This window comes from Amblyomma mixtum, chromosome 6, assembly GCF_055824585.1.
Source record: "Amblyomma mixtum isolate Tamu chromosome 6, ASM5582458v1, whole genome shotgun sequence".
Taxonomy (NCBI): domain Eukaryota; kingdom Metazoa; phylum Arthropoda; class Arachnida; order Ixodida; family Ixodidae; genus Amblyomma; species Amblyomma mixtum.
In genome coordinates, this window is record NC_143017.1 from 137,859,627 (window position 1) to 137,887,549 (window position 27,923).

Here is a 27,923-nt window from a genome sequence, read left to right on the forward strand (position 1 = left end):
AAGCCAACGGATCTCTGTCGCGAGCAAGTACGCGTGAAGAACTTTTAACGGCGACAAGTGATTGAAAGAAATGGCCTAAATCTAAAGGAGCGCATATTCGGGCCAGCACCAAGCCACAGCACGCCTAAGGCGCATTTTTTTTTCTAAACTTGTTTTTCATCAGGTGGCATGGCATATAGCAGGACACGAAAACAAAGTCATGTCCAATTCGGGCAAAAATTTTGAAAAGTAGACAATTGTAAGATACTTTTACAGAAATATTGAAGGTAATGGTCCATTCTTCTTGTATGCAGTAAAATTTTCATTTAAAGTGTTTCCATCAATCGCGCCGAACAGCTAAGACTCTCATGGAAAATGAAGAAGGAACGCTTTTGACGAAAGCAAAACCGTTAATGAAAAAAAAAAAATCAAGACTGCCGTCGGCTGATCTGCGGATATATTGACTGTTATAATGAATTCTTTCATTATATTCAGAAATTGCGTTCATAAACGGTTTCCCTCTCAAAAATGCTTTTGTCGAGAATTGTTAGGTATGAATGCTCAAGGGATCACAGCGAGAGCACCAAAGCAAGAAAAACGGTGACACTTGATTTTCAATCCTTCCTCAACTATCTTGTGTGCACTTTAAATTAGTGATAGAAGCAATAAAGAAACTGCTAAAATGAACTTGGGTCTCGCTTGATTAAAACACCGTATATACTTCAAATACTACTCAACACTAACCTGCAGTTACCTCGAAGTACCCGAAAGAAAAGAAAATTCCTACTCGTACCTTCTCCAATCAAGCGTTCTTGCTATAGGTATATACGCCCACTCATAGGGGATATATATATAATATTGATTTCTGACTGATATCCTCGTCCCTTTCGCCAGCAACTTGCTCGGTGCGCGGGAAACGGACTGACCGGTGTCGGTGCATGGCGTGTTATACAGCAGTACTGCTAGACGAGACCACGTCTTTTTTCCGTGTTCTCCTTCTTTGCTGTGGTCTGGGGAGGTCGATCTGCCGCGGTGGTCATCCCCGTTACAACAACAATCGCGAGTAATCACTATGAGCGCCGTCGTTCGACCGGCATGTTCTTTTGTTCCTCGCACCATAGCCATTCTGTACTCAGACAAACGACGGGACGCTCATTCAAGCCTCCGTGGAAACAAACGCCCATCACACGGTCGCGGATTCGAAGGGCGCGCCCGGATGGCACGGTGATCGACCCGCTCCCGTCACGGATAAGGGGGGCGATCTGTGGGCTCGTTCTTGAGGTGCGCGTATAGCCGACGATCACCGACGTTCAGAAACCTCGCAATCCGCGAATCTTGAGGTGTCCAGTATAAAGTTGTCAGTGCTTTTCGGGAAGCTGAGAATAGGCAGTTGGTCTACGTGATCCCGCGTCCGCCACCGCATTATAACTGTTCTCAAGAAGCGGCTGGTAAGACTTTAAATTAGCGGAGATAGACACCTGCAGCAGTGTGGCCATCAGAAGAAGTGGTTTCAAGACGCTCGTAGAAACGCCTCTCCATGGTTGTTTTAAAAAATCTCTTACTGCTCGGTTTTCTACGGCACTCGTGAGACATCCTTCCTCCAAACATGATTCATTCATTCATTCATTCATTCATTCATTCATTCATTCATTCATTCATTCATTCATTCATTCATTCATTCATTCATTCATTCATTCATACATTCATTCATTCATTCATTAAGATTATAGTAAATTTCCTAGCCTGAAGACATAAATGCTGCGCGAGAAATGTTTGGCATTCGAAAGAGTACGGTCCTCTAGCCCATTGCTCTGTCGAGCTTTAGCAAAAGGCGGACTGAAGAAATCACTTGAGAATAAACTTCTCGAACCTTTCCGCGCATCGGAATCTTAACGATGTCTATGAACAGAACCTCAAAATTTGTCGCTTTGAGGCACCACTCTATGGACCAGCGTCAAATAGCTCATCAACCACAAAACCCTTGCTCTTTTTTGTGATTACCCTCATGGTTTATATTGTGTGTAGCCCTCCCAACATCTGGACAGTATCCCATGACTACTCGTGTACGATTGGGTCGACGCATCGCCAGCTAGCAGTTCTTCTGCCGCATCATAGTACGGCTCGGAACCGGAAAATTTGTTACCAATTTTTTAATAAAGTTCGTAGTTATATGCTTATTTTCTGGATGCTTGTAAACTGCCAGTGCTCTGAACGAAAGACTCAGCATTGGGAAGTTTAATGAAGCAGTCGCTTTCAGAGCGTCAATAATGACGCTCTGAAAGCGACGCGCTGCTTACGCTAGATTCCCATCATAAGCATTTGACAACTTGGTACTTTCTTACACAAATGGGTACGATGTGCAAGTTGTCACTGTTGCGACAAGTTTAACGCTCATCGGCTCATCTTCCTTTTTTCCCCTTTGTTCCCCTCCCCAAGTGTAGGGTAGCCAACTGGGCATCGCCTGGTTAATCTCCCTGCCTTTCCGTCCATTTCTTTCTCTCTCTCTCTCTCTGAACGTACCCGCGGAGATGCGATACCTTAGCTCCTGTGCACCTCCAATCATTGTCCCAGCTCACCATCTCCCCCCCCCTCCTTCCTTACACACACACCCGCACGCAAAAGAAAAAATTTAGGGTGTGGAAAGGCCACCTTCAGCAATAAAAAGTACATGACGGTACAAGTTTTCTTACTGTTGTATAGAATTGGAGAAAATTCTAGACCCCGAAAAACCAACATAAAAGGCTTAAAAAGAGAAAAGAGGTCCCGCCGAGTCGTCTCTCCCTTTCTGTTTTTCCCCTCATTGTGCACCTTCCACACAATTCAGTAACATCAAGTGATCAATACGCATGCCAATGTGCCTACTTTTCGACAACGAAACGAGTTATATGAGCTAGTATCACAGAGGCTGCAACCAGATAAAGTTGTCAGGTATATTCTAAAGATCAATATTAGTTCGGTTCCTGCCTCCATGTATGGTACAGAAAGCAGGACGAGTTGGATGGACTTCGCGTTCGAAGAAGCGTGATAGAGGAGCACATAATGAGAGAGACGTTAAGCGCGCGCAAATTGGACAAGACGTATAAGCACTCGTGTTGTGCCGTTCCTCTTTTCCTGCGCTCGTGTTTCACGCTTGAATTCATGTACAGTCCTTAACAGGCTCTGTCAGGTGCAAGAATTTTGAATGCCACACAAGCTTCGACTAAACTGTACTTTACCGCCTCATATAGGCTGCGTCTGTTGTCGGCAAAGCTAAAAGGGGGGCTCATTTTTTTGCGCAGGCATGAAAGTTTCTTCGCTTCATCTGTCGTACTCCTGCTTACTGAGAGCGCCGAAGTTTTCGATGCAACACAGTTTATTCGAAGTTCGAATTGCACGTACCACTTCTGCTGCCTTTGCAAAAGTTTGCGCTTGCGGGAGTTTTGTCCTGATGTACAGGCGGAGACAAAAGTCTCTGGGCGGCGTACTCCGTAAACGAAGCCGATAGCTTTGTTATTACCCGGCAGCTGGAGGACACCTTTGCAGAGGTGAAAGTCCGAATGCTGTTCTTTCCCTTCCACAAGTGGAGTCTCCAGCCGGCAGCTAATATCAGAGCTATAGGCTTCGTATACGGAACACGCGGTCAAGAGAGTTTTCTCTCCGACTGAGCCAGCGCATTTAACATCAGCAAATAAAAATATAGTGAGCAGGCATACTAAGACAGTGCAGTTTATTTTACATCCCACGTTTCAGGAACAGGTCCAAGGTGAAGACACCGCATTGTTCCATTATCTTTTCGCAGTCTTAGAACACAGCAGTTACATCATTAGCATTGCTAAATCGTCTTGTTTTCCATAGGAGCTCTCGAGTTTCCTTCATGCGTATTCAAACAGGACATTTTTTTTTTTCATCATTTCTCTGGTCAGCATTAAAAAAAAAAAGACTTCGAACGTCGCGTGCGTTGTAGCTGTTATCGGAATGGATGCATTCGGGTACATATGACCAGCCGCGATCGCGCGCAGGTGCTCCCTCTCAGAACAGCCCAACGCCCCACCGAGGCTCTCTGCTCTTCGAGTGCAGTCCCTTCATATAACGAGTGGAATCAAACGTCGCGGCGGCCAGTTGTGTGCGCACCATCGATGGTTGAGATGGACCCTCATTCGCTGAATCTCCCGCAGGCCCGCGCTTTGATTGCTCACTCAGAAAGGAAGGGGGGTGGACAGCCGCAGTGTGGTCATTGCGATGAAGTGCGACATTTTATAGGCGAGCCCCCACTTCGTGCAATCGCCTCGTTTTGAATCGATCTTCAAAGCGGACATCTCTGCTCGCGATGGTTCGGCGCAAAGTGGGTCCTCTAGAGAAATCTTAAGAGTTGATGGGGGATATCGTGAGAAGGTCCGGGAGTACATGCCTGCACTTGTAACTGCATGAGGCTGTCGAGGCATAAGACGACGCCGGCATTGGAAGCCCCGGCTATAAAAGTTGTATGCAGCGTGTTAGAGGCAGGCTTCAATGACTTCGCCGCTGAATAGGGTGGAATGCGGGGTAACGTTGCACCGAGATTTTAAAGCGAAATAGATCCTTGTACAGCTGGTGACAAAAACAGTTCAAGTGTTGTTTTCGCTCGACCACTGAAAAAAGGAAAAAGCTTTAGGTCCTGTCCGTGAATGCTTCCTCACAATCAGGCCGGCGCCCAGTCACTTCCCATACACTCACTCACTCACTCACTCACTCACTCACTCACTCACTCACTCACTCACTCACTCACTCACTCACTCACTCACTCACTCACTCACTCACTCACTCACTCACTCACTCACTCACTCACTCACTCACTCACTCACTCACTCACTCACTCACTCACTCACTCACTCTCACTCACTCACTCTCACGTATATATAAGTACACACGAATAAGGGCCGCTTCACATGCTGCGACTAGACTAGAACGAAAGTAATCGGCCGAGTCGGGGACGCCGCAGTGCGATTTTCCTTCATTGCTTTCACATGCAACGCGTACCCAGCGAATTTGGTCGGAGGGACACGCAAGGTTGCTCGATGTTTGCATAGGCAGCCCATGATTAAGCGCGACAGAAACGCTGCACAGAATGTATTGATGGCGTGTTTTTTACATGCAAGGCAATATTTCGTATCTGTTTATTAGAATAAACAGTTTTGCTTCCGCCCCTGCAACAGCTCCCCCGTGACCCCACGTCACACGCTGTCTCGGCGCTCCCCGTTGGCCAGTCACAGAGTGAGCGTACCGACGCTGCGATTGAATTCCTACCGGACGGAACTCGATCGCAAGCCGTCTGCGGCTAGACCGACGGCCCTCCCCAGTCTCAGACCGACAGAATTCTCAGCGTCGCAGGCGAGAATCGCATGCATGTGAAACGGGCCTGAGATTAGATACTAAAGTTTGATTCTCAGGTAACTACGTAATGGGACTCTGCGAATCCTTTGTTGCATTCTGCATAGCGCACAGGTTGATTGATTGATTGAAAACATCTTTATTTATTCAGTATTTTCAGAACATGTGGGTGGGCCGCCTAGTCCGGTAGTCCATTGGCTGCTGCTGCTGCTGTGGCCCTCCCCACCAGCCAGTGCTGACGGTCAGGATCATCGCTGAGCAGAATAGCCTCCCACTGCTCCTCCGAGGGGTTGGGAATGGGGTCAAGTAAGGGATTAAATTGGCATGCCCACACCATATGGTAGAGGTTAGCTACCTCTCCACAGTGTGGGCACTGCGGAGAGTATAGTGTAGGGTACCACAGGTGTAATTTAGCTGGTGTTGGGTATGTGTTGGTTTGTAGTCTCCTAAGGGTGTTCTCTTCTAACTTATTGAGGGATTTGTGTGGTGTTGGGTACTCCTTTCTGGCTGTTCTGTACGGCGCGAGATTGTCAGCATACACTGCTAAACCTATCAGGTCACGGCACCCTTCATGGTCATCAGGGGGAGACGCCCGGTATAGAAGAGCTCGGGCATGCCTGTGAGCGGCTTCGTTTCCTCCTGGTAGTTCCAGGTGACCGGGAAACCAGATGATTGAGGCTTGGTTGGGTGGATGCTTAGTCAGCAATGACAACCCTGACTTATGAATTAATCCGTAATTGAAGTTGCGACAAGCGTTCTGGGAATCAGTGAGCACAACGGCGTTGGGGTTAGATGCTACAGCTAATGCAATAGCTGCCTCCTCTGCGTGAGTGGGGTTAGATGTTTTCACCGAGGCGCAGTTCACCATCGACCCTGAAGGCGTTGAGACTACAATAGTCATGACTCCATTCTGTGGTCCTGCTGCGTCCACGTAAAGGGTGTTAGTCTGCTTGTCCCATTTCTTCTGCAGGGCTTCCCCTCTTGCCTTCCTCCTCTCGATGTTATATGCGGGATGCATATTACGCGGAATGGGGTGCACGTTGATGCGTCTTCTCACATCGCGTGGGACCTCTTCCCTTTGGTCAATTGTATAGGGCTGATTAACATGGATCTTCTCGAGCAGTTCTCTGCCGGGTGTTGTGAGTGCGAGCATATTGAGTTGTCTACATCAAGAATTGGTATCTTACATCTTCTCAAACTCATAGCAAAGCCATCATAGACATTATCGTGTCTCAGTTGTGCGCCTCTTAAAGCGTCCATTGTACATTCACATCGTTTTAAGTAGCAGCGCTCATAAAAACGTCATGCGGTGGCGTTAGCTCAAAGCGGAGTACGCACACACAAAGGAACGGTCGTGCCCCCTAGCGCACTCGGCGTACTGTACAGAACCGTTGTCAGAAGGACCAGTGTGCCGCGAACGTGCGCATTACGGCGGACGGTCGGAACGATGCCCCCTCCGCTCCGCCCACTCATATACTGCCCCGTGCGGACATCTTGTCCGATAAAGGCGAGGCCAGTTGAGCGGTGCAATTGGGCCCGCGTCTCTTTCGGTGAGAGATTGTATAAAAAGCCTTGCTCCCTCAATCGCCGGTGCTTGATGTTCGGACGGACTATACAGCGCACACGTGGGACGCATTCGCGTGGATGACGGTCATTCCCGCGATGGGAACCATCCGCACGAACCATAGGTCTATTAAGATTGAATTTGAGAACCTCCCATAGTTGTTTCCATCGAGTGATGTATCTTAGGGTTCGCTTAATGGCAATGCTCTCGCCTTACGCGTGATCTCTTCAGCGGTCGCAAACGCGCCTGCATATGCGCACTTCACTACTTCCCCCCAACCAGCTGCTTTTTTTTATAATTTATTTTATCTTCGTTAAACAAGACCCTCAAAGTAGCCATTATTCCGGATTTAGTGCCGATTATTTTTACTTTCGCACACGAACCTAAACTGCATATTTAACTGCGAAGACGACCGTTAAAAGTGCTTCCCGCTTTTCACGTGATTCATAGACTAGCAATTACAGCACGGATACAGGAATGGGTTGGATTTTAGCGAGCGCAATTCTAGGGCACCACCGCGTATTTTCTGTGCGATGAAAACTTTCTAAACGCAAGCATTCATGTTTCAGTGGCTATGGTGCTCGGCTGCTGTCCCGAAAGACGCGGGTTCGATCCCGGCCGCGGCGGTTGAATTTCTTTGGAGGAGAAATTCGAGGCCCGTGTACTGTGCGATGTCAGTGCACGTTAAAGAACCCCAGGTGGTCGAAATTTCCGGAGCCCTCCACTACGGCGTCTCTCATACCCTTAGCCGCTTTGAGACGTTAAACCCCATAAACCAAACCAAACCAAACCAAACCAAACCAAACCATTCATGTTTCAGTCTATTGCGTGAACAGTGCAATATTTTTATTCTTGGCGTAAAACTCCTAAAATCATCGCTCTTAGGACGCCGACTTATCATTCACGGTAAAAACTGAGAATGCCTCTAAGACCAATTGTCCATTAACTGTCACCGGCTGCATGGAATGCAAGTTGAGTATTTTGGAAATAATGTGCTCTAAGGACGATTGTGTTTTCCGCTGCGATCATTTCGCTGGGCTAAGCGCAGACGTGCTGAACCCCAAATATCTTCGCTGCGCAGACAACCCTTCCAACCGCAGTGGTGTCATTTCCCTCAGTGTTAACCGCAACGAACCCGGCAAACACGTTCACCGCCTGACGCATGCGCGTGTTGCTTACTGTGCGTATAACCGAAAGCCGCTACAGAGAACACAGTCTCTAAGTTGGGTTGTCTAATGCCTAATGACAGGGTTTGCTCAGGGAGAGGCATGGGGGAGGCTTGGGGTTGGATCCTGCCAGGCGGCACACAAACAATATGCGCCCTATCCTTTTATTTATACTTTTGTATACTGGCGCAGCTACGAGTCATTCGGCGCTGTTAACGCTTCATTGGACCGTGCCTCAACGGCTCACATCGGCGCCTGCCTAATAGCCGCAATAATCGAGCGGCGTTGCCTGGCACGCCTGTTCGAACGATAAAGTTGAAAGTAAAAAAAAGGGAAGAAAAATATTTCGACTCAACTCTGCAGTGTCAGCTGTCGGGAGAACAGCAGTCTATATATGTAATTTACTAGTTGGTAGCTTATGTGGGAATGCATTTTTTGCTTCTTTTTGCATGTGTTATCATTCATGACAGAAGCAGTGCTTTGTTTTCCCGAAAAATTCGACCACTAGAAAAGTTTTCATGTTGGGGTGAATGATGCATCACCTTGATATTGAAGAAACACTGCAAGGCAGATTCGAACGAAGTTCACAGGCAGCGTGCTGACCGTTCGTCCCTGTCATCCCTGCGCCGTTTTCTCGGGATCATCGCTTAAATGAGCAACACGCGCTTGACAAAATAGGGATCATGTCTGAACTCGAATGGTCGTGTACATGTGGATCGTTCAATTTGTGATTAGTAAAGCCACTTAAATCAAAAGCTTGTTAGCTTCGATAAATCATCTTTAAGAATGCAACATCACCTAATGAGCTGAAAAATATTTTCAACTGGGGTTAATCATTCCTGAAGCCTCTACGCTTAATTGCTGTGTTTGAACGCAATCCAATGGGTGTGAGCGATGGAAAAAAATACTGTTGTGGCCCAGTATATGTAACCTTTTTGCGTATAGCCTGATAAGTATTTTTATTTTAGCAAACGGAGTTTCAGTCCGTCATCGCGCAATTTATATGCATATAGTTAACTTCCTGCACGCGTACGCGCGTTACAGCCCTCGTATAAATATAAAGTAGAGTGGTCAGATAAAATGAAATAAAAACAATATTGCCTAGCCCGCTTCCTCATAGGAGCAGTACGATTTTTATGCTCCTGGTTTCTCTTACCTCCTGCCGAAGTCTTTTTGTATGCCTGAACGGCGAAGGTGTGGCGCGAATTATCTTTAAAGCGCTGATTACAGTTTACGTTAGAACTTGTAACTAATCTACTCAGTAATCGAGGTACGCCTGTTGCATCACACCCCGACATTAATGCGCTTTCTCTCGAGTAGTAGTAAGTGGCTGAATGAAAAGAGTGGGAAATTTAACATGCCTGTCGACTGGCACTAGCTGAGCCACTGTCACTTTCTCGTGCGAACAAAGAGAGAATGGACGACCGCCGCAACCACCGCGTACAACGAAGCGGCGACGACGGCTGCGACAAAAGCCAGACACCCTTCACGTTCACCCTCAGTTTTATCGCCAATCACGCTTGACCGCGCAGGACTTTAAAGGCATTATTACAGTTGCAAGCCGCATCGTTGTACCACGAGACAGCACAAAACACATAAAACGAACAGAACTTTCTGTTTTCCGCGGGATGGCCCCCGTTCTATGGGCCCAGTGTTCAAAGTGACCAACGTTCTAAGTGACCATACAGGGTTATAACTTCATTGTCACATGGCCGCTCTTAACCTCGGTTAAGGCAACCACGGTTTTCGCTAGCCATGGTTACTGCTGTTCGCATGACACAATAAAGTTAAGTCAGTCCTGTGAACAGCAACAGCCACTCTTTGCGGAAACCATGGTCATCTTAACCGCGGAAAAGTGGAAAATAGTCCACCTTTCTCGAGACGATCGTTTTCAGTGACCAGTGTTTTGACCAGTAGCACAGATCCCGTCCCAAGGGGACGGTACGTATACGCCTCGGACACGCTGCCGTCATCGGACGCAGGCAATACAAGAAAAGGTAGAGCAAAAAATATAAACGTTCCCGCGAAGGAGGAGGCGGAAATCACGCTTTGGCGCGTGCTCATTGTTGCGCATGAACACTCATCCGGCATGGTTCGGTTGGCACAGCGAGCCACCGGCAGTCCTCCCGTTGGGGGGGCCGCGCGGAACACAAAGGGAGTCCCGCGTGTTTGTAGCTCATCTACGCACTCGGAGAGACGGACTCCCCACCAGCTTGGGGAAGCTAGGGGAGGAGAGGCTAACAAAAAGGAAAAAAGAAAACTATAGGGAGACCACGTCCCCAAGCAGAAGCGACCGCGACACAAAGGGAGTAATGGCCCCAAATTGAGGGATATCTCCATTCCGTGTGCCCTCCCCACAGCCTTTTTTCCCTGACCCCGACCGAGCGAGCTAGAGCCTATTGCCCGCTTCGTGAATAATCGTTGCGTTTGCTCGCGGTGTTGTGGACACGTGTTCGCGTGTACGCGGTGAGCGCTATTATAAGAGCGCCACCGACCCGTGAAACCCGAAGCGCTCTCGGTGAGTGGTGCGCTGTTCATCGAGCTATGGCATTAAGGGAATATAGTGTGTCGCGATTTAACTAAGGGCATAAGCTGGCTCGTCTCTTAAAAAAGCGAGCTTGTAATTCTGACTGACAACGTTCGTTGGCCCGTTCGGGCCGAGCAGGGCCATTGTGCTTCCGACTTCTTCGCGTCGTCTCTGGTATAATGCAGTGTACACGAGCCCTATTATTGTGATCCATATCAGACGAAATGACAGCAAAAGCAGTGTGGTTTCATCAGAGTATGCTTTCGCAAAGGATGCAGATCACTATGTTTGGCGCATAAAGCTTTGTCGAAAGCTATCGAACGTCCTGTCCTTGGTCGTTTCAGGCTTACGAATTAAGAAGGCCTCGTTTAAGCTGTATGGGATTTTGTTTGGGCTTTTATTAGAGCGAATTGCGACAAGTTACTTGATAGCAATCGGCATGAAAGACTGCTGTGCGGTATTTTTCGTGTTAGCGCATAGTTTCAACGAGATGAACGTCCAAGCGTTCCCATGAAGATCCCCCCCCCCCCCCCCCTCCTAGTTGCGTTGCGTTTTCTAAACAAATAAATTTGGCAGCGACTGAGTACCTCAATATAAATGCTATTCCTGCTTGAGGTTCGTGTGGCGCTTGCTGCCCGCTGACACTACGACCTTCTCTTTTTTTTTTTTTTTGCATTGAGCTCACAGCTCAGTTAGACCGTTAATTCAAACGTCTATAATTCGTACCGCTTTATATTCAAGCATAAACCATCTGAACTCCGTTAAACTTCCGTACTGAATGGCCGCGCTGCCTTACCTGCTTGTCGCCGCCTGTTAAATTTCATCTCGCTATTTTCACTTAAAAAGGCGCACTTGCATAAAGGCAATTTTCAACTTCCGTAGAGAGTACAAATTGGACACTGATCGTTTTGGACGCAACACAAGCACTCGTTAAAAGTTCTCAATCCACCTCACGCCTTACTGCAACAGTCACCAACTTGTTTACATTGAGCAAGATAAACATTCCACTCTCTACAGAAACTTTGCAAGAACCCAGAGCCGTCTATGAGAAAGCCTGATCATTTTCGGGCAGTGCGAAAACTGCCAGAAGTTTGCACGAGACATCAGGGTGTCAGTGTCAAAGGAAGAATGAAGGGCATTCTACCTCTTCGTAAGTAGCCACAGGTAACACATATAAGTTTACTCTACGGGTGGAAGCCTCTCTCCGCTTTCTTCTCTCCCTCGCTTTGTTGTTCAGCTGATAATCGCGGCGCTGTCTCCTCTAGAAACCAACGTTCTCCTCCGCTTCCTGGTCGGTGTCAGTGGCGTGCTTCCGCAATCACTGCCACCTTCCCCAGCCGTGGAGGCGGGCCCGCACGGCTGGTTTACTCCAGCGCCATCTTTGTTTACTCCCCCCCCCTCCCCTCTCCCGCTGCTTCGCCCTCTATAGAGCTTCCACAGCAAACTGGGGCGGTCCGCGTCTGCGCATCTGTTGCGGCGAGCTGCGACGCGTGTACGCATTGACGCCTCTGCGCGCCATGCACCAGCGCGCGTCTTTCGCGCGTCACGCAGCTGTCGCAGCCGCACTCCGGTGGCGTTTAGAAAGAGGAGCAATTCTATTAGGCGATGCTCTGCAGACAGGGCGCGTGGTGGGCTGTGTTCTACACAGGTCAGTTCACTTGAAATCTATTACGGAGCCAGAATGGGGTCATTAGGGATCCATCGCTTCCTTCTTTCTCTCTATTTCCTTGAATTTGACGTCTCGGAATCATCACAAGCGTAGGCACATCGCATCTGGTTTAGGACGTTTGGCTGATACGGCTGGCTGCATTCATCGACGCCATATGTTTCGTAATCTTGAAAACAGATGCAGGCAGATAGTTTCCGTTGGTGGATCAGTCACTAGGTCACTGGTGGCAACTTTCATGGCCTGATCTCAAAGAGAAAATAAACTAAACATCATCCACGACTTCTACAGCCATGCACCTTTCTCAATAGCGATGCCAGACAGTGTGTGCTGTTACTTGCACAGATGTGGCTGTTTTTTGAGGAGCTAATCAGACGTCATGTGATGAACATCAGACTGAAGATAAAAATTAAAATTCTACAGAAAATGGTGAGTAATCGCTCCGCTCACGAGGGAGCGGCGAAGGCGGTCCGCTGCACGCAAACGAGTATGTTTACGCAGAAGCAGACAGCGCTTTCAGCAATGGCCTCTGAACAGTAGTGCCGTTTTAGAGACCAGACGCCGCCTGCCTTCTTTCCCGCTTTATGAGGAGTGCGACAGAGAGACACTGGGCTCAACCAGAGACTTCACATACGCATCCCGTCACGACGTTTTCCATTCCACGTGAACTTCCGCTTAGCCATGCAAGCCTCCTTCCTAGGCTATGAATTAACTGAACTCGCGGCCTCTTCAGACTGTTCTGCTTGTGTCGCCACTGAGACCGCAAGTACGCGTACTTGCGGTACGCCCGGTATATATGCGTGCGAGAGACGGGAATTGGCCACTTCTCTGGCACGTTTCAAGGGTAGGCCACTCTCATAAGGACCTTGCACTAAGCGCTCGGTCGATGAGTTGGAAAGCTCCCCAGGCAGGGCGGACAGTCCTTCGTTTCTTGCATAGAGTGGTGGTGAAAGCGCAAGGTGGACCGCGACTGGCGGTTGTAATTAGGCACATTGCTTATGTGGTGTTAGATACTTGCATCTCTCTGCGATTCACACGGTCACCCATCAAAGCCCTCCTTCTTCTTCTCTTCCCCTTGTCCAGTGCAGACTATCAGGCCACGTAGTAATTTTTCAAAACGACCTCTCAGCTGTAATAAGCTTTTCTCTCAACATCCTCTACGTAACGTCTTGAATCGGACGAAATATCTTACGTTTTAAACGAATCTCGGCAGAAATAAGCACATGCATATAGAAAGAAAAATATTTAAGGCAGCTTCTATCTTTTCAATCCTCAAATTCACGGAAGAAACAGTCGACACGATAAAGAGCGGAAAATTTATGCGTTAATTTCTCTTAACGTCAAGAAACTGTTCGTGATGAACGCTGCGTAAACAACGCAAGACAAATCAGCCCTCCGGGATGGCATCGTAAGCGGGCATACAGGCCCCGAAACAGAAAACTTGGCGGCGCCTTTTGAAAGCCGGACGAGTAGGACTTGTTCTGTTTACCCTCTCAGCAGTCCCAGAAAGCGCAACACGGGCTTGCAGTAAAGCTGCAAGTTAGAACTTCGAGCGGATGCATGCGCAAGCGGCAAAAACAACAGCTCCGAGCGCTTTCGCACGCGAAGTCTCCTAGTCCGAAAAATCACTCACGCCTCCACCGCTTCACACAAAGCGAGCCGCACGTTTGCGCAAGCCGCGGCAACAAGAACGACGGCAGCGGTGAGCGAATCAGGTATACTTACACATACAAATCCTGGAGGCCTTTATGGGAACTCGTCCACGCCGGAAAAGCAGCGCGTGCGTTCATCTCTACAGAGCGTCATCAAAAACTTGGCGTTCCGAGATTTTGATTTAGAGCGCGCGCTGCGCCACACTGCGGTTGTTGTAAAAAATGAGGCTCGTTCCTGTTGAAGGATGGCTTGTGCCTCCCTCGTTCGACCTCCCTGTTCGGCGCTGCGTTCCCTGCGTGCACCTCCGAGTACGGAAAACACAACGCCGTTAGCCCTCTTCCTGCCTCTTCTTCGACTGCGTACCGTGCACAAGCGCGCTTCGAAGAAGCTTCCCGTTCGGCACACGTCAAGACGTGCTTGTGAGCACCGGGGCTCGCTTTTTCTTCAGACCACCACCTCTCAACTTTTGCGTACCGCGAAATCACTTCGAAAGCATTTCGATCACGCGCGTGGGTGCTAATGGAGAGAAGGAAGTTTGAGCGAATGAACGATGGTTAACGTACCCGGGACGGTTTTAATGTTGTAGACGAGCGGCAGTGTTTTTTCTTACAAATGAATAAGAAGCGTTTACTGGAGCCTTATGGAAGGTAGTAGCTATTAGTTCTATATTCCCTGGGTTTGTTGTCTTGGCTTGTTTGCTCAGTGAGCGCAAAATATTTCGTACTATTCGAGTATCTATATTAGGCACAACTACGGTTTCGCGTGAAGTTTCCTCGTCAACCAAAGAAGGAAAGTCAAGCCTTTATGGAGCAATTCTCTGTCCGCAAGTCAATGCAGAGCTGTAAAGAGAAACTGAAATTTTCAATTTTTGCGGATTTCTTTAGTTAAGTATGAGGGGTGACTTTGTCAAACATTCTATATTCCCGCCGAAGCTAGGAGAGTGACTCTGGGATAGCCTAAATATGAAACGCAAAAAAAAGCGAAAGTAACTAGATATATTCTTGCCAGTAAGTGGATACTTATAATAGCCCTAAGTCCACGTTTCTGCTGAGCAACGTTTTAAGCTGAAGCGGTTCTCAATAGGTCTGTATTACGCTGTGCAAGCATCTTTAAGCATTACTGACTGTCGGCGCTTTCACAAAACTTCATTGACGTTGTTTATTTAGTCCTCTTTCCTACATACAATGTATTGGGGGCCGCAGTATGCAGACTTTAAACTGGTAGCTTTTTGTTCACGTATTTACAATACATTAATTTACCTGGAATTTTACACGTTAGCTGTAATGTGCTGGTTGCAGCCTGTATTTGTTTCATGTTGTGCTTTACTATCTGACATTATTGTAAGCCCTGACAGCGACAAAAATTTGCATGTCTGAAGTCAGGCCATTGCGAATAAAAATTTCAAAATTAAGTGGAAAATTACAGCCGTTTCGTCAAACATTGTGGAAGGTAAGACAAATATAGCGGGGACGTGAGGAAGGGGAGAGAAGGGCAGTAGTGAGTGTGCCGTCTATTTGCACAGCTCAACATTTCTTTCTCCTGCGCTATGATGACACTGTTTCGACACCGTCATCGTTTCCTCACTCGTCCTCATTTTCCTAGTGGCACCCTCTCCGGTTCCTTCCAGAGCCGGACGTAAAATTACACCGTTCAGATTGCCACGGAAGAACTGCACCATCGGTCATCCCGGTCGGTCGTGAATTTCCATCTGTCATCCGACTCCATCACAATCTCAATACTGTGTCCTGCATACTACCTTTCGAAGCAACCGCAGCCGTAGACTCCGCACGAGGACAGCCTGTGTATGTACGCACGCCGTTCGTGCATGCGGTTTTCCAGAGGAAACGGCTCAACATCAAATTTCTCCCTCCTCCTATCGATACATATACATTTGCGTACGCCTTCCTGCAGAGGCGAATGCACCCCGACCAACCCATCAGGTTCTGCCAGCGGGCAAAGAAAAAAAGTTTTGTTACAGCACTCGCATTAGTATTATTAATGGTTGCCGCGGCGCGCGACCCTTCTCTCTACCCCCTCCCTCGTTCGCAGACATCCGTTTGAAACAAGCCGCGCACGCCGTTGGCTGCGTTGCTGTCGCTGATGCTGCCCGCATTTTGATGGCATCCCGAAATGAGCAATGCTCGGGATGAGGATGCAGGCAGCAACAATCACCGCAGCAACGGTAATGCCCAGAGCCCGCGCATGCGCAGTCGCTCGCAACGCGCGTGCTGCGGCCAATCGCGTGGCAACTCCTGCACGGAGCGAAGGGTGCGCGAACGCCGGTGAACACACGGCAACGAACGGGCGCGCTCGCTACAGAGAGCCCGCAGAACGAATAACACGATTTAAATGTGCCTGATCTCTGTCTAGACTTCGTTTTTAAAGTGGGGGAAAGGCAGAAAGAAATTAAAGCGACCGCCAAAGAACAGGAAGGATGGAGGGCGAGAGCAGCGGGAGGTGGGGGAGGGTGGGGGGGTGCAGGGGAACGCACAAACGCATGTGAAAGAGTAGCGTTGAAGTGCTCGAAGCACGTGCGTGTGGCGTCGGTTCCGTTTTAAGCCTAATGACGGGAACACATGCCAACGCCTCCTCGTCATCGTCCCTCTTGCTCTTGCGCGTCGGTCTTCTCCCCGGGCAACAGTAGGAGTCGGAAAAGCCTGCTTTCCAGGAGTTCAGGCTTTTTTGTATTTTTTTTTTTGTATCCGCTATGCGGACGATACTCGGCTCGCATGCAAGCCTGATCGCGCGTGGTTTAATAAGCAGCGTGTTTCGGGATATTGTGGGTCCCGCCGTCGCGACGGGCGGGCGTTTCGTGACGATATCACTGAATATGGGAGCGCTGCCTCAATTGCTGCCATGTTTTCCCACGTGCCTATAAACAGACACCAGGAAATCGGCGGGGAGGGAGGTTGGCGTGCGTTTGTGTGCAAGGGCCATAAACCAGAGCTGAAGGTTTTACGCGGTGGAGCACATTACAATGCCTTTTGAATTCTGAAACAAGGTTATTCTGTCTTGGCGTGCGCGCAGCAGAAAGTTTTGATGCGTGCTCCTAATGGCGTCGCTGTGCGCGTTTGAGAGCATGTATACGGGGTGCTCAGTCGGCAGTCAGCGCGTCTCTTGTTCGTTTGCGGGCTTTAAAAATTGAGGGAGGAGGAGGAGGAGGATAAACTTTATTTTCGTTGACAGGTGTATCTGACGGTGTGGGGTTAGAGCCCCATCAAGTGGCCATGAGCCCGTGGCGGAAAATGCGCGCGTGGGTTGTTTGACAATGTCCTCGTTTCGCTTTGATTTGTAGCGCGATGAGCGCGAGCGGGCGAACTGCTGCACTCTGTGAACGTGCCATGTAATGCGAGGTGGATATGGCTGCACTTGAGAGCGTCCGTACAAAGGTTGGCATTTTCTTTACTTATTATCATACGGCTTTTACGTGAAAGGCCCTGTGTTGCAGAAAAATGGATGTCGGCGTTGCCGTCGACGTGACGGAAAATTTTGAACTAGTCGATTTCAAGAGGCTCCCCTAGATGGCGCCAGCCACATCCGCGCAGTATCGGAAACCCTGACCCTCGGGCCCTCGGGTTGCAAGTAAGTACGTTCGTACGGGTTGCTTGAAACCGGGCTCTATATATATGTCATGTGGTCTTTCACATAATGGATGACATTGTAAAAGTTTCGTGTCCATGTCTGCGTGGTCAAGAGGAGCTGCGGCCGCATCATGCCCCTAAATGCGGAGCTTAAATGCCCCCTAATTTTTTTAAGGCGCTTTGGAAAGCCTGCGATATATTGTTCTTATAGCTACGCTGAAGTTCGGGGCAGGGGTAAAAAATTTTAGGGGTCACTTAAGCTCCTCCTTAAAGGTATGACACGATAGCGTAGTGGGTTAATTCCCATATATGCAATGTCATTCTCTACTATACATTCATAGATACCTGGCAGTCCTCATACGCTTCCTGACGCAGTGTGCAACGGTTAAGCGATGCGCCACTGCCCTGCGATGGCGGATGCTCCCAGAGGTGGGCCTTGTGCGACCCAGTTTGACCTTCCCGAGTGACCAATGTTTAATTTACGGCCACATGTCTCAGTGAGAAGTTTGCTGACTACCCGGTGGGCAGGCTTCTGATGACGCGGCAAGGTCACGTGACCTAGGTGACCCACCTGCCTCCTAGGTTGCTCCCTGCGCGCCACCTGCCAGAGTCATGCCAGTGATTTTTACCTCACAACGCCGACGCCGGATTTTTCTGGGTAACGGGGCCTTCAACGCTATCGGGATAGTATACTGCAACATACCAGTATAACTGTAACGTTGAATAATGGCAAAACAAAATTACAGAAAGCGCCTGTTTTCTTTTTCGCTCTTCGTGGAGCTCTTTGCAACCATGGAAGTGAATTTGTGTTCGATACCCACGTAGACTGTATCAGGTAACTAGTCTTGAGCCACAAGAACCCAACACGTGCTCACACGCGCCGTGATAACCCAGCGGTTCTGCACTTCTACCACAGAAAACGAGGTCGCAGGCTCATTGCCAAGCAGTAGCAGCCACATCTTGAGGGAAGCAGCAACCTGTCTGCCTCTTCTCTATTTTCCAGACATCTTCTAAAGGCTTGTATATACATGAAAGAGACCAGGATTTTAATTAGGAGACCACTATAGGCATTTTATCATTGCTCTATCTTGCCGCAAGGCAGCGGGGCCTGAGGGTATCCTGCATCGCCGACAGAAAACAGGTGTGCAGAAGGGAAGGCCATCGTAATGAGTTACTTACAGTCGATGCCGACTACACGGGGGAAACCGAGAGAAATAAGAAAGCGAAAATAAAACTTTATTAAAATACAAAATTATGAAGAGAAAATTTATACTTTTTTTTTCCGCGTATTTAACCAGATCGGTCTCTAGAATTTTCATTGCAGTTTCATTGGTGTTTGCAAGCAAGATTGCACGTTGTGGGGTACGAAACACAGCCGCAAGTTGTTTCGGTGGAGAAAAGGGGGTTCGTTTCGATATCTATCAACGTTTTTGTCATGCTCACGTAACCTGTCATGCACGCATCGCCAGTAGGTCCAATGTGCTCACCTTCACAAGACGAGGGATTTCTTAGACCGCACCCTCCCTGTAGATGACAAAAAGGTTCTGGAGGCTTTTCAGTCAGTGCTGCGCTGTCTTGCAGTAAAGGTCAGTCAGTCAGTCTACCTAGCCATTCTATAGCTCATCTAGAGTGGAACAATATTGCTTATAATTGGCATTCTTTTGCTATCTTCTTCAGGCTGCGTGAAATTTCATGCACTTTCGACACCGCTACCATTTTCTGCTTCTCAGTTGCCACCATTCACGATCACCTTTCTTTTCACTGTCATGATGACGGCTGAGCTCCGCTATTTACCACATGCAATGCTGTTGACATAAGCAGAAAGAGAATGGATTAAATTGTTGCCGCGGCGACCACATTTCTATTGAGACGAAAAGCAAAAAAAAAAAAAAAACCTCCGTGTGCTGTGAGATGTCAGGGCACGTTAAATAGCTCGTATGTTCGAAATTAGGGAGGATCCTCGTTTCGAAGACAAGTTCAGACGAAAACAAATCATGCTGACAAAATTTTGTCCAGCAGACAGACTTCTCTTCTACTTCCGGACTTAACTTCCTCCTACCTTAACATTACTCCGCATAAATGCCAAGTTTTTAAAACTCCCTCCCCGATGCTGATGCCATATTGCACGGGTAGTAACTCCAGGTGGTACTTACATAGCGTTCCTCAAAGCTCGAAGGACAGCTTGAGGGCGAGAACATGCTATTGCTTTTTTCTTATTTTAACTAAACGCTGCGCGCTGCGGCTTCTGAAGGAGTGAGATGAAATATTTTATTTGACGGTTGTCCATGCGATTGCATAATCATAACACGATTTCCTTCCACGTGTAAGTGAAATTGCGTGTTTTGGGATATCCGCATTCTTATCTCGACCTGATTTGAACATAGCGTGCTTGCGCTCGCTCACACACACTGCTGCTCGGTTGCCGTTCTGATTCCGTCATCACGGGCGCGTGAATGAGTATAGCTACTGCGTCGACTATTTCACTCTGAGGCGCTTCGAATGCAAAGTCGTGAATTGAGCAAAAAAAAAAAAAATAAACGATCGAATAACGTTCTCTTTAGAGAGAGCAGATGGTTTCTTCTTTGGAAGTCAGTGGATTAATAAGTCGTAGTCTTAAACTCACGGCAGTCGTAAAGAATCTGATCAAGCTAGATGGGGAAAGTCCATCGGTACTTCCACGCATGAATAAATTGCTTGATCATCTAAGCAGTCCTGCTGGGTGCGTTCTGATCAAACATGAAATCTTCTACTGCTGGTGTTTTTCTCGCAACGACAGCGTGGTGACTGTTATTCGAAGCACCGCCCACAAGTGACTTGCGATCGTAAAACGAGACATATGACATGCGCTACGCCACTTAGCAACGTGAACGTCACTATCTGACCGACAGAACCACATTTCGGTCCCAATGTGTGACGGAGTGCTTTTTTAGTGCTTCCTTAGCAGAGCGGAGGCCTAATAGCGCAAGTGTATAGCGGATCAACCGGGTCCGACCAAATTGGGACGTGCACTTGACCACTTGCATGTATACGTGTACTATCGTGCTCAGTATGACTTGCAACGACCGGCAGCGTGGCCCGAACGTTTACCGGAAGCATGGCGGGGCCGCGGCGCGCTCGAAAATTAAAGAGAAAGAATTTTGCTGTTTCCACAGTGAACCTTCTCTCCTGTGTCGTCTGGTCTTGAAAGAAGCATAGCGTTATCGTATCGCCAACGCTAGCGCGGCGACATTTGTGTGACAGTGCAGGGCGCATGTCGCAGTTGATCTCAGATTGCCTAGAGCAGACGACGCTGGGTTTTGAAGCACGCCGCTTGTTGGCACCACTGTGCATCCGGAAAGCGCTGCGGCCACACGCTCGTGTGTTGCAAGTCATATTGAGCGCGACAGTACTACATCACGCACCTTGCTGTTCCGGTAAGCGTCGAGGCTAGTACACCTCCGCTTCGCTAAAGCTCTGTACTAGTGTACAGCTTGAGCTGACGCCCCGGACAACCCCCGCAGTCCAGCGTCGGCGGCGCAAGGACGGCCGCCAGCGGCGCCAGCGCACCACGTTCACGAGCGAGCAGACGCTCCGGCTGGAGCTGGAGTACCAGCGCAGCGAGTACATCAGCCGGCCGCGCCGCTTCGAGCTGGCCGAGGGACTCGAGCTGACCGAGACGCAGATCAAGATCTGGTTCCAGAACCGACGCGCCAAGGACAAGCGCATCGAGAAGGCCCAGCTGGACCAGCAGTACAGGTATGCGACTCGCTTCCTCTCTACCACCTCCCTGCCTTTCCTCTTATTATTCCTCCTCCTCCTCCTCTCTACCTCTCGCACTCGGTCCCCTCCACCCTACCCGAGGAGCACTGCAGCCATCTGTATTTCCTGTACACTGACAAGTGATTTCGGACAGTGCTGCGTTTTTTAAGTGAATGCGCTATTTCGAGTGAGCGAACCCTCACGTAGTGCCTTAAAGCTCCGACACCACCATGTTACTCTTGAATGTTCGCTGTTGCCGTAATGCCTGTGGCTGAGTTGCCCATACATCCGGGTACAAGCGGTAGACTGTAAACGATACCTGCAGCGCACCTCGAAAGCTACCCGTCGGCGTGTGCGCTATCGCAGGTGTGGATAACGATACTGAGTGTCGTCGAAGCGACGGTCGCGTGGAATCAAGGACTTAATGATGAGTGGAAAATTGAGTCAAATAATGAATACAAGCAGGTGAAGATTGATGGAGGTACAAAGTGGACTCTTGAACGCATCGAAGACGTTCCTAAGTCTCTCGAAGACGCGCCGCAGTGAAAGGGAGGCTAATTTTCAGCCACTCATTAAAATCACTGTAAGGTGATGCTGCAGCGAAGCTTATGATGTTTTAACGGCTGTACAGTCGCCTGTTCTCTTTCAATTCATGCCAGTTCGAAGAAAGCGCACAAGTCTATTATTCTGAAAAATAGGAAGTAATTCACTCAACCTCAGCATGTGGGCCTTTAAGGCTCTTTCACTGCGCGTCTCAAAAACTCAAGATTATATCTGGGCTGCATGAGCTCCCGCAAGAGATAGGAGAATGTAGGCGTCAACGAGTTTCCGCATATTCATGCTTTATGTAGACCCGAGCCCGCCTACTCGCCAGTACAAAACTATACGCGGACCACCATAGCACAGTTGTTCTTTCTCCGCCTCCCTCGAAAGAGCAGCTTAGAAGTGCGACGGCAGCGTTACGCTGCCACCTACGCTACCACCGTTTTTTTTTTTTTTTATTGCGGTAAAAAATCCAGCCCTTAGTTTCCTGTCGTGCGCCTCATGGTGGCGAAGAAAGCGAAATAGGCTGTACTCCCGAATCCCTGGCAACGAGGCCACGTGTGACGTCTCGTCACATGCGAGCGATGCCCTGTGCAGCGGATATGATCAATTAGCGAGAAACACTGCGTTACGACGAAACTTTGTTCTTCTTTGTTTTCTTTATTATTTCTTTCTTTTTGTCGTTGTGTCGTGGCTCTTGGCGCACCGACATTTTCAACAGGCATCGCTGTATAGTCTTATCGCTCTGCATGCCGCGCTTAGCCATGAGACAAACGCAGTTGTGCACAAGCATCGTTGGGACGTAGTCAGTAACGCTGGGGTTCTATAGCCACGATATGGAAATGACCTATGTATGGCCCGACAGCGTCTCGTTTGTAGAGTTACAGAGGTAAGACCACAATCATGCACGGGTCAGCAAGGGAAGCAATGAGAACGTCTCGTGCGATATCTGCACTACGTCTTGTTTCTAAAGCGAACCAACGAGCATCAATATGGTTTCACCTGCTCCAAGTCCTCGAATCAAAAGCTCAACTGTGGGGACCATCTCCTATGGTTCTACCGTACGCAGTGTCTGGCCAACGGATCGCGCCCAGTAGTAGGGCCGTCCAAAGCCGTCCGTCCGGTCCGGCCAGCCAAGGAGACCGTCCGGCCGCAACAAGGGGGCGAAGAAGAAGAGGTGGATGATTCGCGAAACGAGGCGGATTTCGTCGCAGCCCGGGAGCGGGGCCGTGTTTGAACTGGGCCCGCTCAATAATGCAGGCCGGCGCTCCCCACCGGCACACCTGCCCGCGCAGCCGCGGACAGCTTGTAATGGTTATGGCCATGAATATTTAGCGAGGCTTCGCCCTGCCCAATTTCCCCTCGTCGGAAGTCGGGCGACGAAACGGCCGCCCCCGCCGGCGGATTGCATGCCTCGGCCCCCTCTTCCCCACTTCTAGGTCTCGTACTCATCGGCGGTCCCACGCCGAGCGGCCGCTGCAGCAGCGCACGCATCGAGCTGTCTAGAGTGCGGAAGAAACCTTTGCACGCACGCACGCACGCACGCACACCGGGTTTCGACGCCAAGTTACGTGGTCGTTGGCACGCGCGCGTGTTCTCCTCCTCCTCATCCGCCTGGCAGCTGCGGTTATAACACCGGGGTGAGATTGGGGCCGCATGGTCGGAGCTGACTGGGCGGTGATCCTCAAGCGGTTGCCTGCGCTTGCCGCATGCCCACGAAGTTTTGTTTTTCGGTCATAGTCTCCAGCTCAGAGGAGTTCTGGAATGGCGACGACACCTTTTTTAAGGTGCAAGATGTGGGTGCGGGTTTTTAGTGAGTGACTGGATTATTCATTGAGTGAATGGGTTAGTCAATGAGTGAGTTATTCAGAGTGATAGCTAGTTTCCCAGTGACTGAGTAAGCAAGTCATTCAATCAGCAAGACAGTTAGTACGTGAGTGAGCTAGCTGTCCAGTTAGTCAGTGAGTGAGTGAGTTCACCGAGGAACTGAGGCTTGTACTGAGTTGTGCGTGTGAACAAGTGAGTGAGTATGCTCGAGTTAATGAGCAAGAAATTGAGTTATTGTGTAAGCTGTTTAGAGCGTAAATAATTGAGTTCGAAATTATTGAGTAATTCAGACTCTAATTGAGGCGGTGGTTACTAAGCGGGCGAATGAACGATTTAGAGAGCGAGTGGGGATATAGGAAGTGGCTTATTTCCAACGCAAGTAATTCTAAAGGAACCAGAAATGTGCTAGTAGGTTTGCCTTTCTTGTTTTCGCTTGATTTAAGTTAGGCAGCAAAGACATATACATCTGGCCAGTTCTTTAACAGCATCCCACTAGCGTCGAACAAACTGATGTACACTGGCGTATGACGAAGCGAGAAATCGAAACGGGCGAGAATACGCACAAGCGCATGAAGTGCTTGCTGTATGAAGTCCATTTTTCCACTCTGCTTCGTAACAAAACACTGTACTGCCGCAACCTCCTATTACCTGCTTGACGCTCGCATGATACTGTTAAAGAAGTGGCCGGGCGTACATCAAACGGTTGCAAAGCAACAGGTAGTGCTGCCCAAAGGAGCCCGTATTTATACCCGGCGACAGCTGTGGACCTCGCAATCGCCGCGGCACTGCAAGACTTTTCTCAATGAGATTCTCCTCATTCAAAGTTAGCCAGCACGCCTCGCACGCTTGAACACTCCTCACAAGAGTTTTCCTGGGTAGGCTTTCTTTATCTTTTTTTTTTTGTTTTTGTGTGCGACAGTATATCTTGTGTGGGACTTCCTCAAATGTTTACATGGTGTAGCGTCGTAGTATATTTTACAGGTGCACTGAAGAGGAATCTGAACTCGTCTCTTTACAACGGGAACTCGATCTACACGTTCTGAGCATTCTTAGACACTTCGAATTATTGTCCTGTGCAGCTGATTTCCATAATTTAAATCGGATTAAACGTCCCGGTTCCTGACTTTTTTTGAACTCAACCGCTGACGGTAGGAGGAGTCATGTAACGCGTGGAGTGCCTTTCAGGCAGTCGCGTGGCAGCTTCGCTTTCGCTTTTATTTTTTTTAGGCTTTCGTGAACAAAAAGATCCAGTCAGAGGCTACATAGGCGCAAATTAGGCCCACGGAAATAAAAATACGCGTGGACTCATTGCTTTCGCCGATCACTACGTATCACTCCGCCGATGGCAGAGCGGCAAGCCGCCACGGGACTGGCTTGAAAGGTTGGTTGACTCCTGACTCCTCCTGCCGTCTGCGGTTGAGTTCACAAAAAGGCGGGAGCCGTGACGCTTAATCCGATTTAAATTATGGAAATCGGCCGCACAGGACAATAATTCGAAGTTTCTGAGAATTTTCGGAACGTGTAGATTGAGTTCCCGCGGTAAAAAGACGAGTTCAGATTCCTCTTCAGTGCAACTTTAAGAAAGAACTATCCACATTCACCTCTTGCCCAAATCCAGCGTCGCTGGACTGCACCTGAGTGACAAGAGAGAGAGAGAATCTCTTTAATCGAAAAAAGAAACTGAGAATTGAGCCAGCGTTTAAATCCGCTGGCGTGGGGAAGGTATTCGGTGAGGGAAAGATGTAATGAGCGAGGTGTATGAAATGGGTCGGCAAAGTTCACTGCATAGGGAATGAGAGTGCTTAAAGGAAGGATTACAGTTTGTCTACAAGACCAATGAGTGGAATCAATATAAACGTATGGGCCGTGCAAAGAGCGCTCACAGGACTCTGCCATACGGATTCCCGTGGTACCTGTTGGCCTATAGGAATGGTTTTATTATTGAGGACAGGGTGTGGCGGAGTTTTGTGACTGGGCTACCACTTTCAGTTCTTTGCCCAGGGTAGGATAAAAATACACTTAACCACAGAAATCGTCCAGGCTAGTTTGTGATCGAACACCTTCGGGGATTAATAGGACAAAGAAAGGCGGGACGGACAGGAGGGGTGACAGGAGCTTGATGAAGGCACAGCCAGCGCCGAATGTATAGAACCCAAGAGACTTCCTTCGAGGCAAGCTGAGTAGCCCGTTTAGCATCCCCAACATTCCGAATATCTTGAAATTGGGCAGAACTCTTCCTTTCACCACCGCTCGGCATTGCGAATCTCTTGAAATTAGGCGGAACTCTCCCCTTCCCCACCCCTTAAAGTTACGAATTCCACGGATGCTTCAAGAGCCCCACTACAGGGCTGAGAAGCGAACCGCCTGGACACTTCACAAGTTTTGACAACAGCTGTACCATGCGTGCTTAGCTGATCAATTAAAGTTAATTCAAAGTTGCCGCTGGTGTGTGCCACATCCTGTGCGTCCCGTCTCCTTCGCGCGCTAGTCACGCTTAGACAAAGAATAGGTTGGGGCAACCAAAAGGAAATAAAAATAATAAGCCCCTGCCTGCACCACATACGTACAACAGGCTTAACCCAATTTGAAAATATAAGAATAGGCCCTTAGGCAAAATGTAATTTCGCCACCCGTGGGTGGAAAAATAAAATAAAAGGAAATAAGCTACTGTAGCGCAGTGAGACGCATGGAGTTCCTTTACTGCGCAAGCTGTTATGCGAAGCCTAACCACCGAAGCCTCACGTTGCCAGGCATTGGCTTCGCCAAACTGACCACCTTCAGTTGGAGAGGCGCTCGAAAGTGTCGTATGGTGGATGCCGAGTCCACGCTTTTTTTTTTTCTTTCGTCGAAATTGAGGCGACATGTTTTTTTCTTGGCACAGGTGCTTGGCCCTGGCCAGTGGACTGGGCTCGTTGTGTGCCACGCCTTCTGCCGTGGCCGCCAGCCACGCGGCCACCAACGGCGGCAGCCCCGGCGGTGCACAGCCAGGGTCGGCCGGAGCATCTGCAGTGCAGCCCTTCTGCGGAGCCTGCTACTTCAAGCCGCCTCCCTCGGTGCTGCCGCCTCCGACAGCCGCGGCTGCCGCTGCTGCGGACTCGGCAGCCGCAAGGTTCAGTCTCTGAAGAGAGTGCACGTCATGGAACCGAACCGTTCTTAGTGCCGCTGAGACAGGAGTCGCAACCATGCGCGTTTGGCCCCGTGGTCGTCACATCGACCCAGTATGGCGCAGACCACAGACAAGACAGGAGACTGGGCCATTTGTGCACTAGGCGTCGACGTCTCGAGTTCGACTCCCTGTCGCGACGGACATTTTGCGATATTACCGGAAGGCAAGAAAAAGAAATTGACAAACAGCAGCCCATATGTGCACATCAAATTTGTGGCACGCGTTCAATTCTAAGACGTGGCTGTATATTGATTGATGCGAACGCGTTGTCGTGGATCTGTCAGTCTTTTGTCCTGTATATAGAGCGACTTTTGGGGCTTTTTTTCGTTTTTTTTTTGTGCGCGAACAATACGCCTCAGTGGCGTTTGCACATGACCATCCTTTGTGAATATGCACTATGCTCACCAGTTTATTCCCCTGTACGTGCCCTGTACATTACTTTTCCAAGCTGTCTAATCGGAACGATTAAGAGTGCAATGCACTGGGGCATTGCTCCGTTTTCATGAACGCTCCTCTTCGACAGCGGATGACATAGTCCTTAGTGGCAAGCCAAATCGCCCTTATGGGACCTTGAGGGCACGCTGCATGGGCAACATGTACGTGTCTATGGAAAGACACTGTGCTAGGTCTGTTTCCTGTCTTCCGGGAACCAGTGCCCCTCAGCGTTCACGCTCCTCGTTGGTGTTTTTATAGCACAGAGCATGTTCGCATTAGGGACAGTAACCTTGTGTGAAGCGTTAATTTTCATTTTTCATAACGGTAAAGTTGGTAAGAACAGTTAGTGAAAGGAATTATTTCAGTGGGATCCTGAGACATAAGTCGCATCTCTGCTCATCGCAGTGGAGCACTGCTAGATATACGCAGTAACACTGCAGTCGAGCTAATGCATTCTGTCTTGTTAGTGCCCCGTGGAGGCCTCTCTGCAGTAAAGCAGTTGCCTGGAAATCTTATTCTGAGCTGTATGCTCAGACAGAGTTGCATGAACGCTCTACTAAACTGGAGCCTGAAAATCAAATCAATAAAACGGCGATGTCAATCTGCGAATAGCCTGGTCAACAAAGGATTCACTCGCTGCTGACGAGTCACAATAAATTCCGTACTTTTCCGGTCACGAGGTACCATAATTTTTTCAGACATGTGGCTCCAGCACAACAAAGAATGCAAATA

At 49.0% G+C, this 27,923-nt stretch overlaps 1 protein-coding gene across 1 annotated transcript in view; it reads left to right on the forward strand.

The window, feature by feature from the left end:
- Positions 1-26,992, forward strand: part of LOC149340543 (uncharacterized) — a 43,522-nt gene extending 16,530 nt beyond the window's left edge. The window contains exons 2-3 of the mRNA XM_089551289.1: positions 20,983-21,217; positions 26,472-26,992. Coding sequence (XP_089407415.1) covers positions 20,983-21,217; positions 26,472-26,712 — 476 coding nt within the window. The 3' untranslated portion in view covers positions 26,713-26,992. The remainder of the gene's footprint in view (positions 1-20,982; positions 21,218-26,471) is intronic.
- The last annotated feature ends 931 nt before the right edge of the window (positions 26,993-27,923 follow it).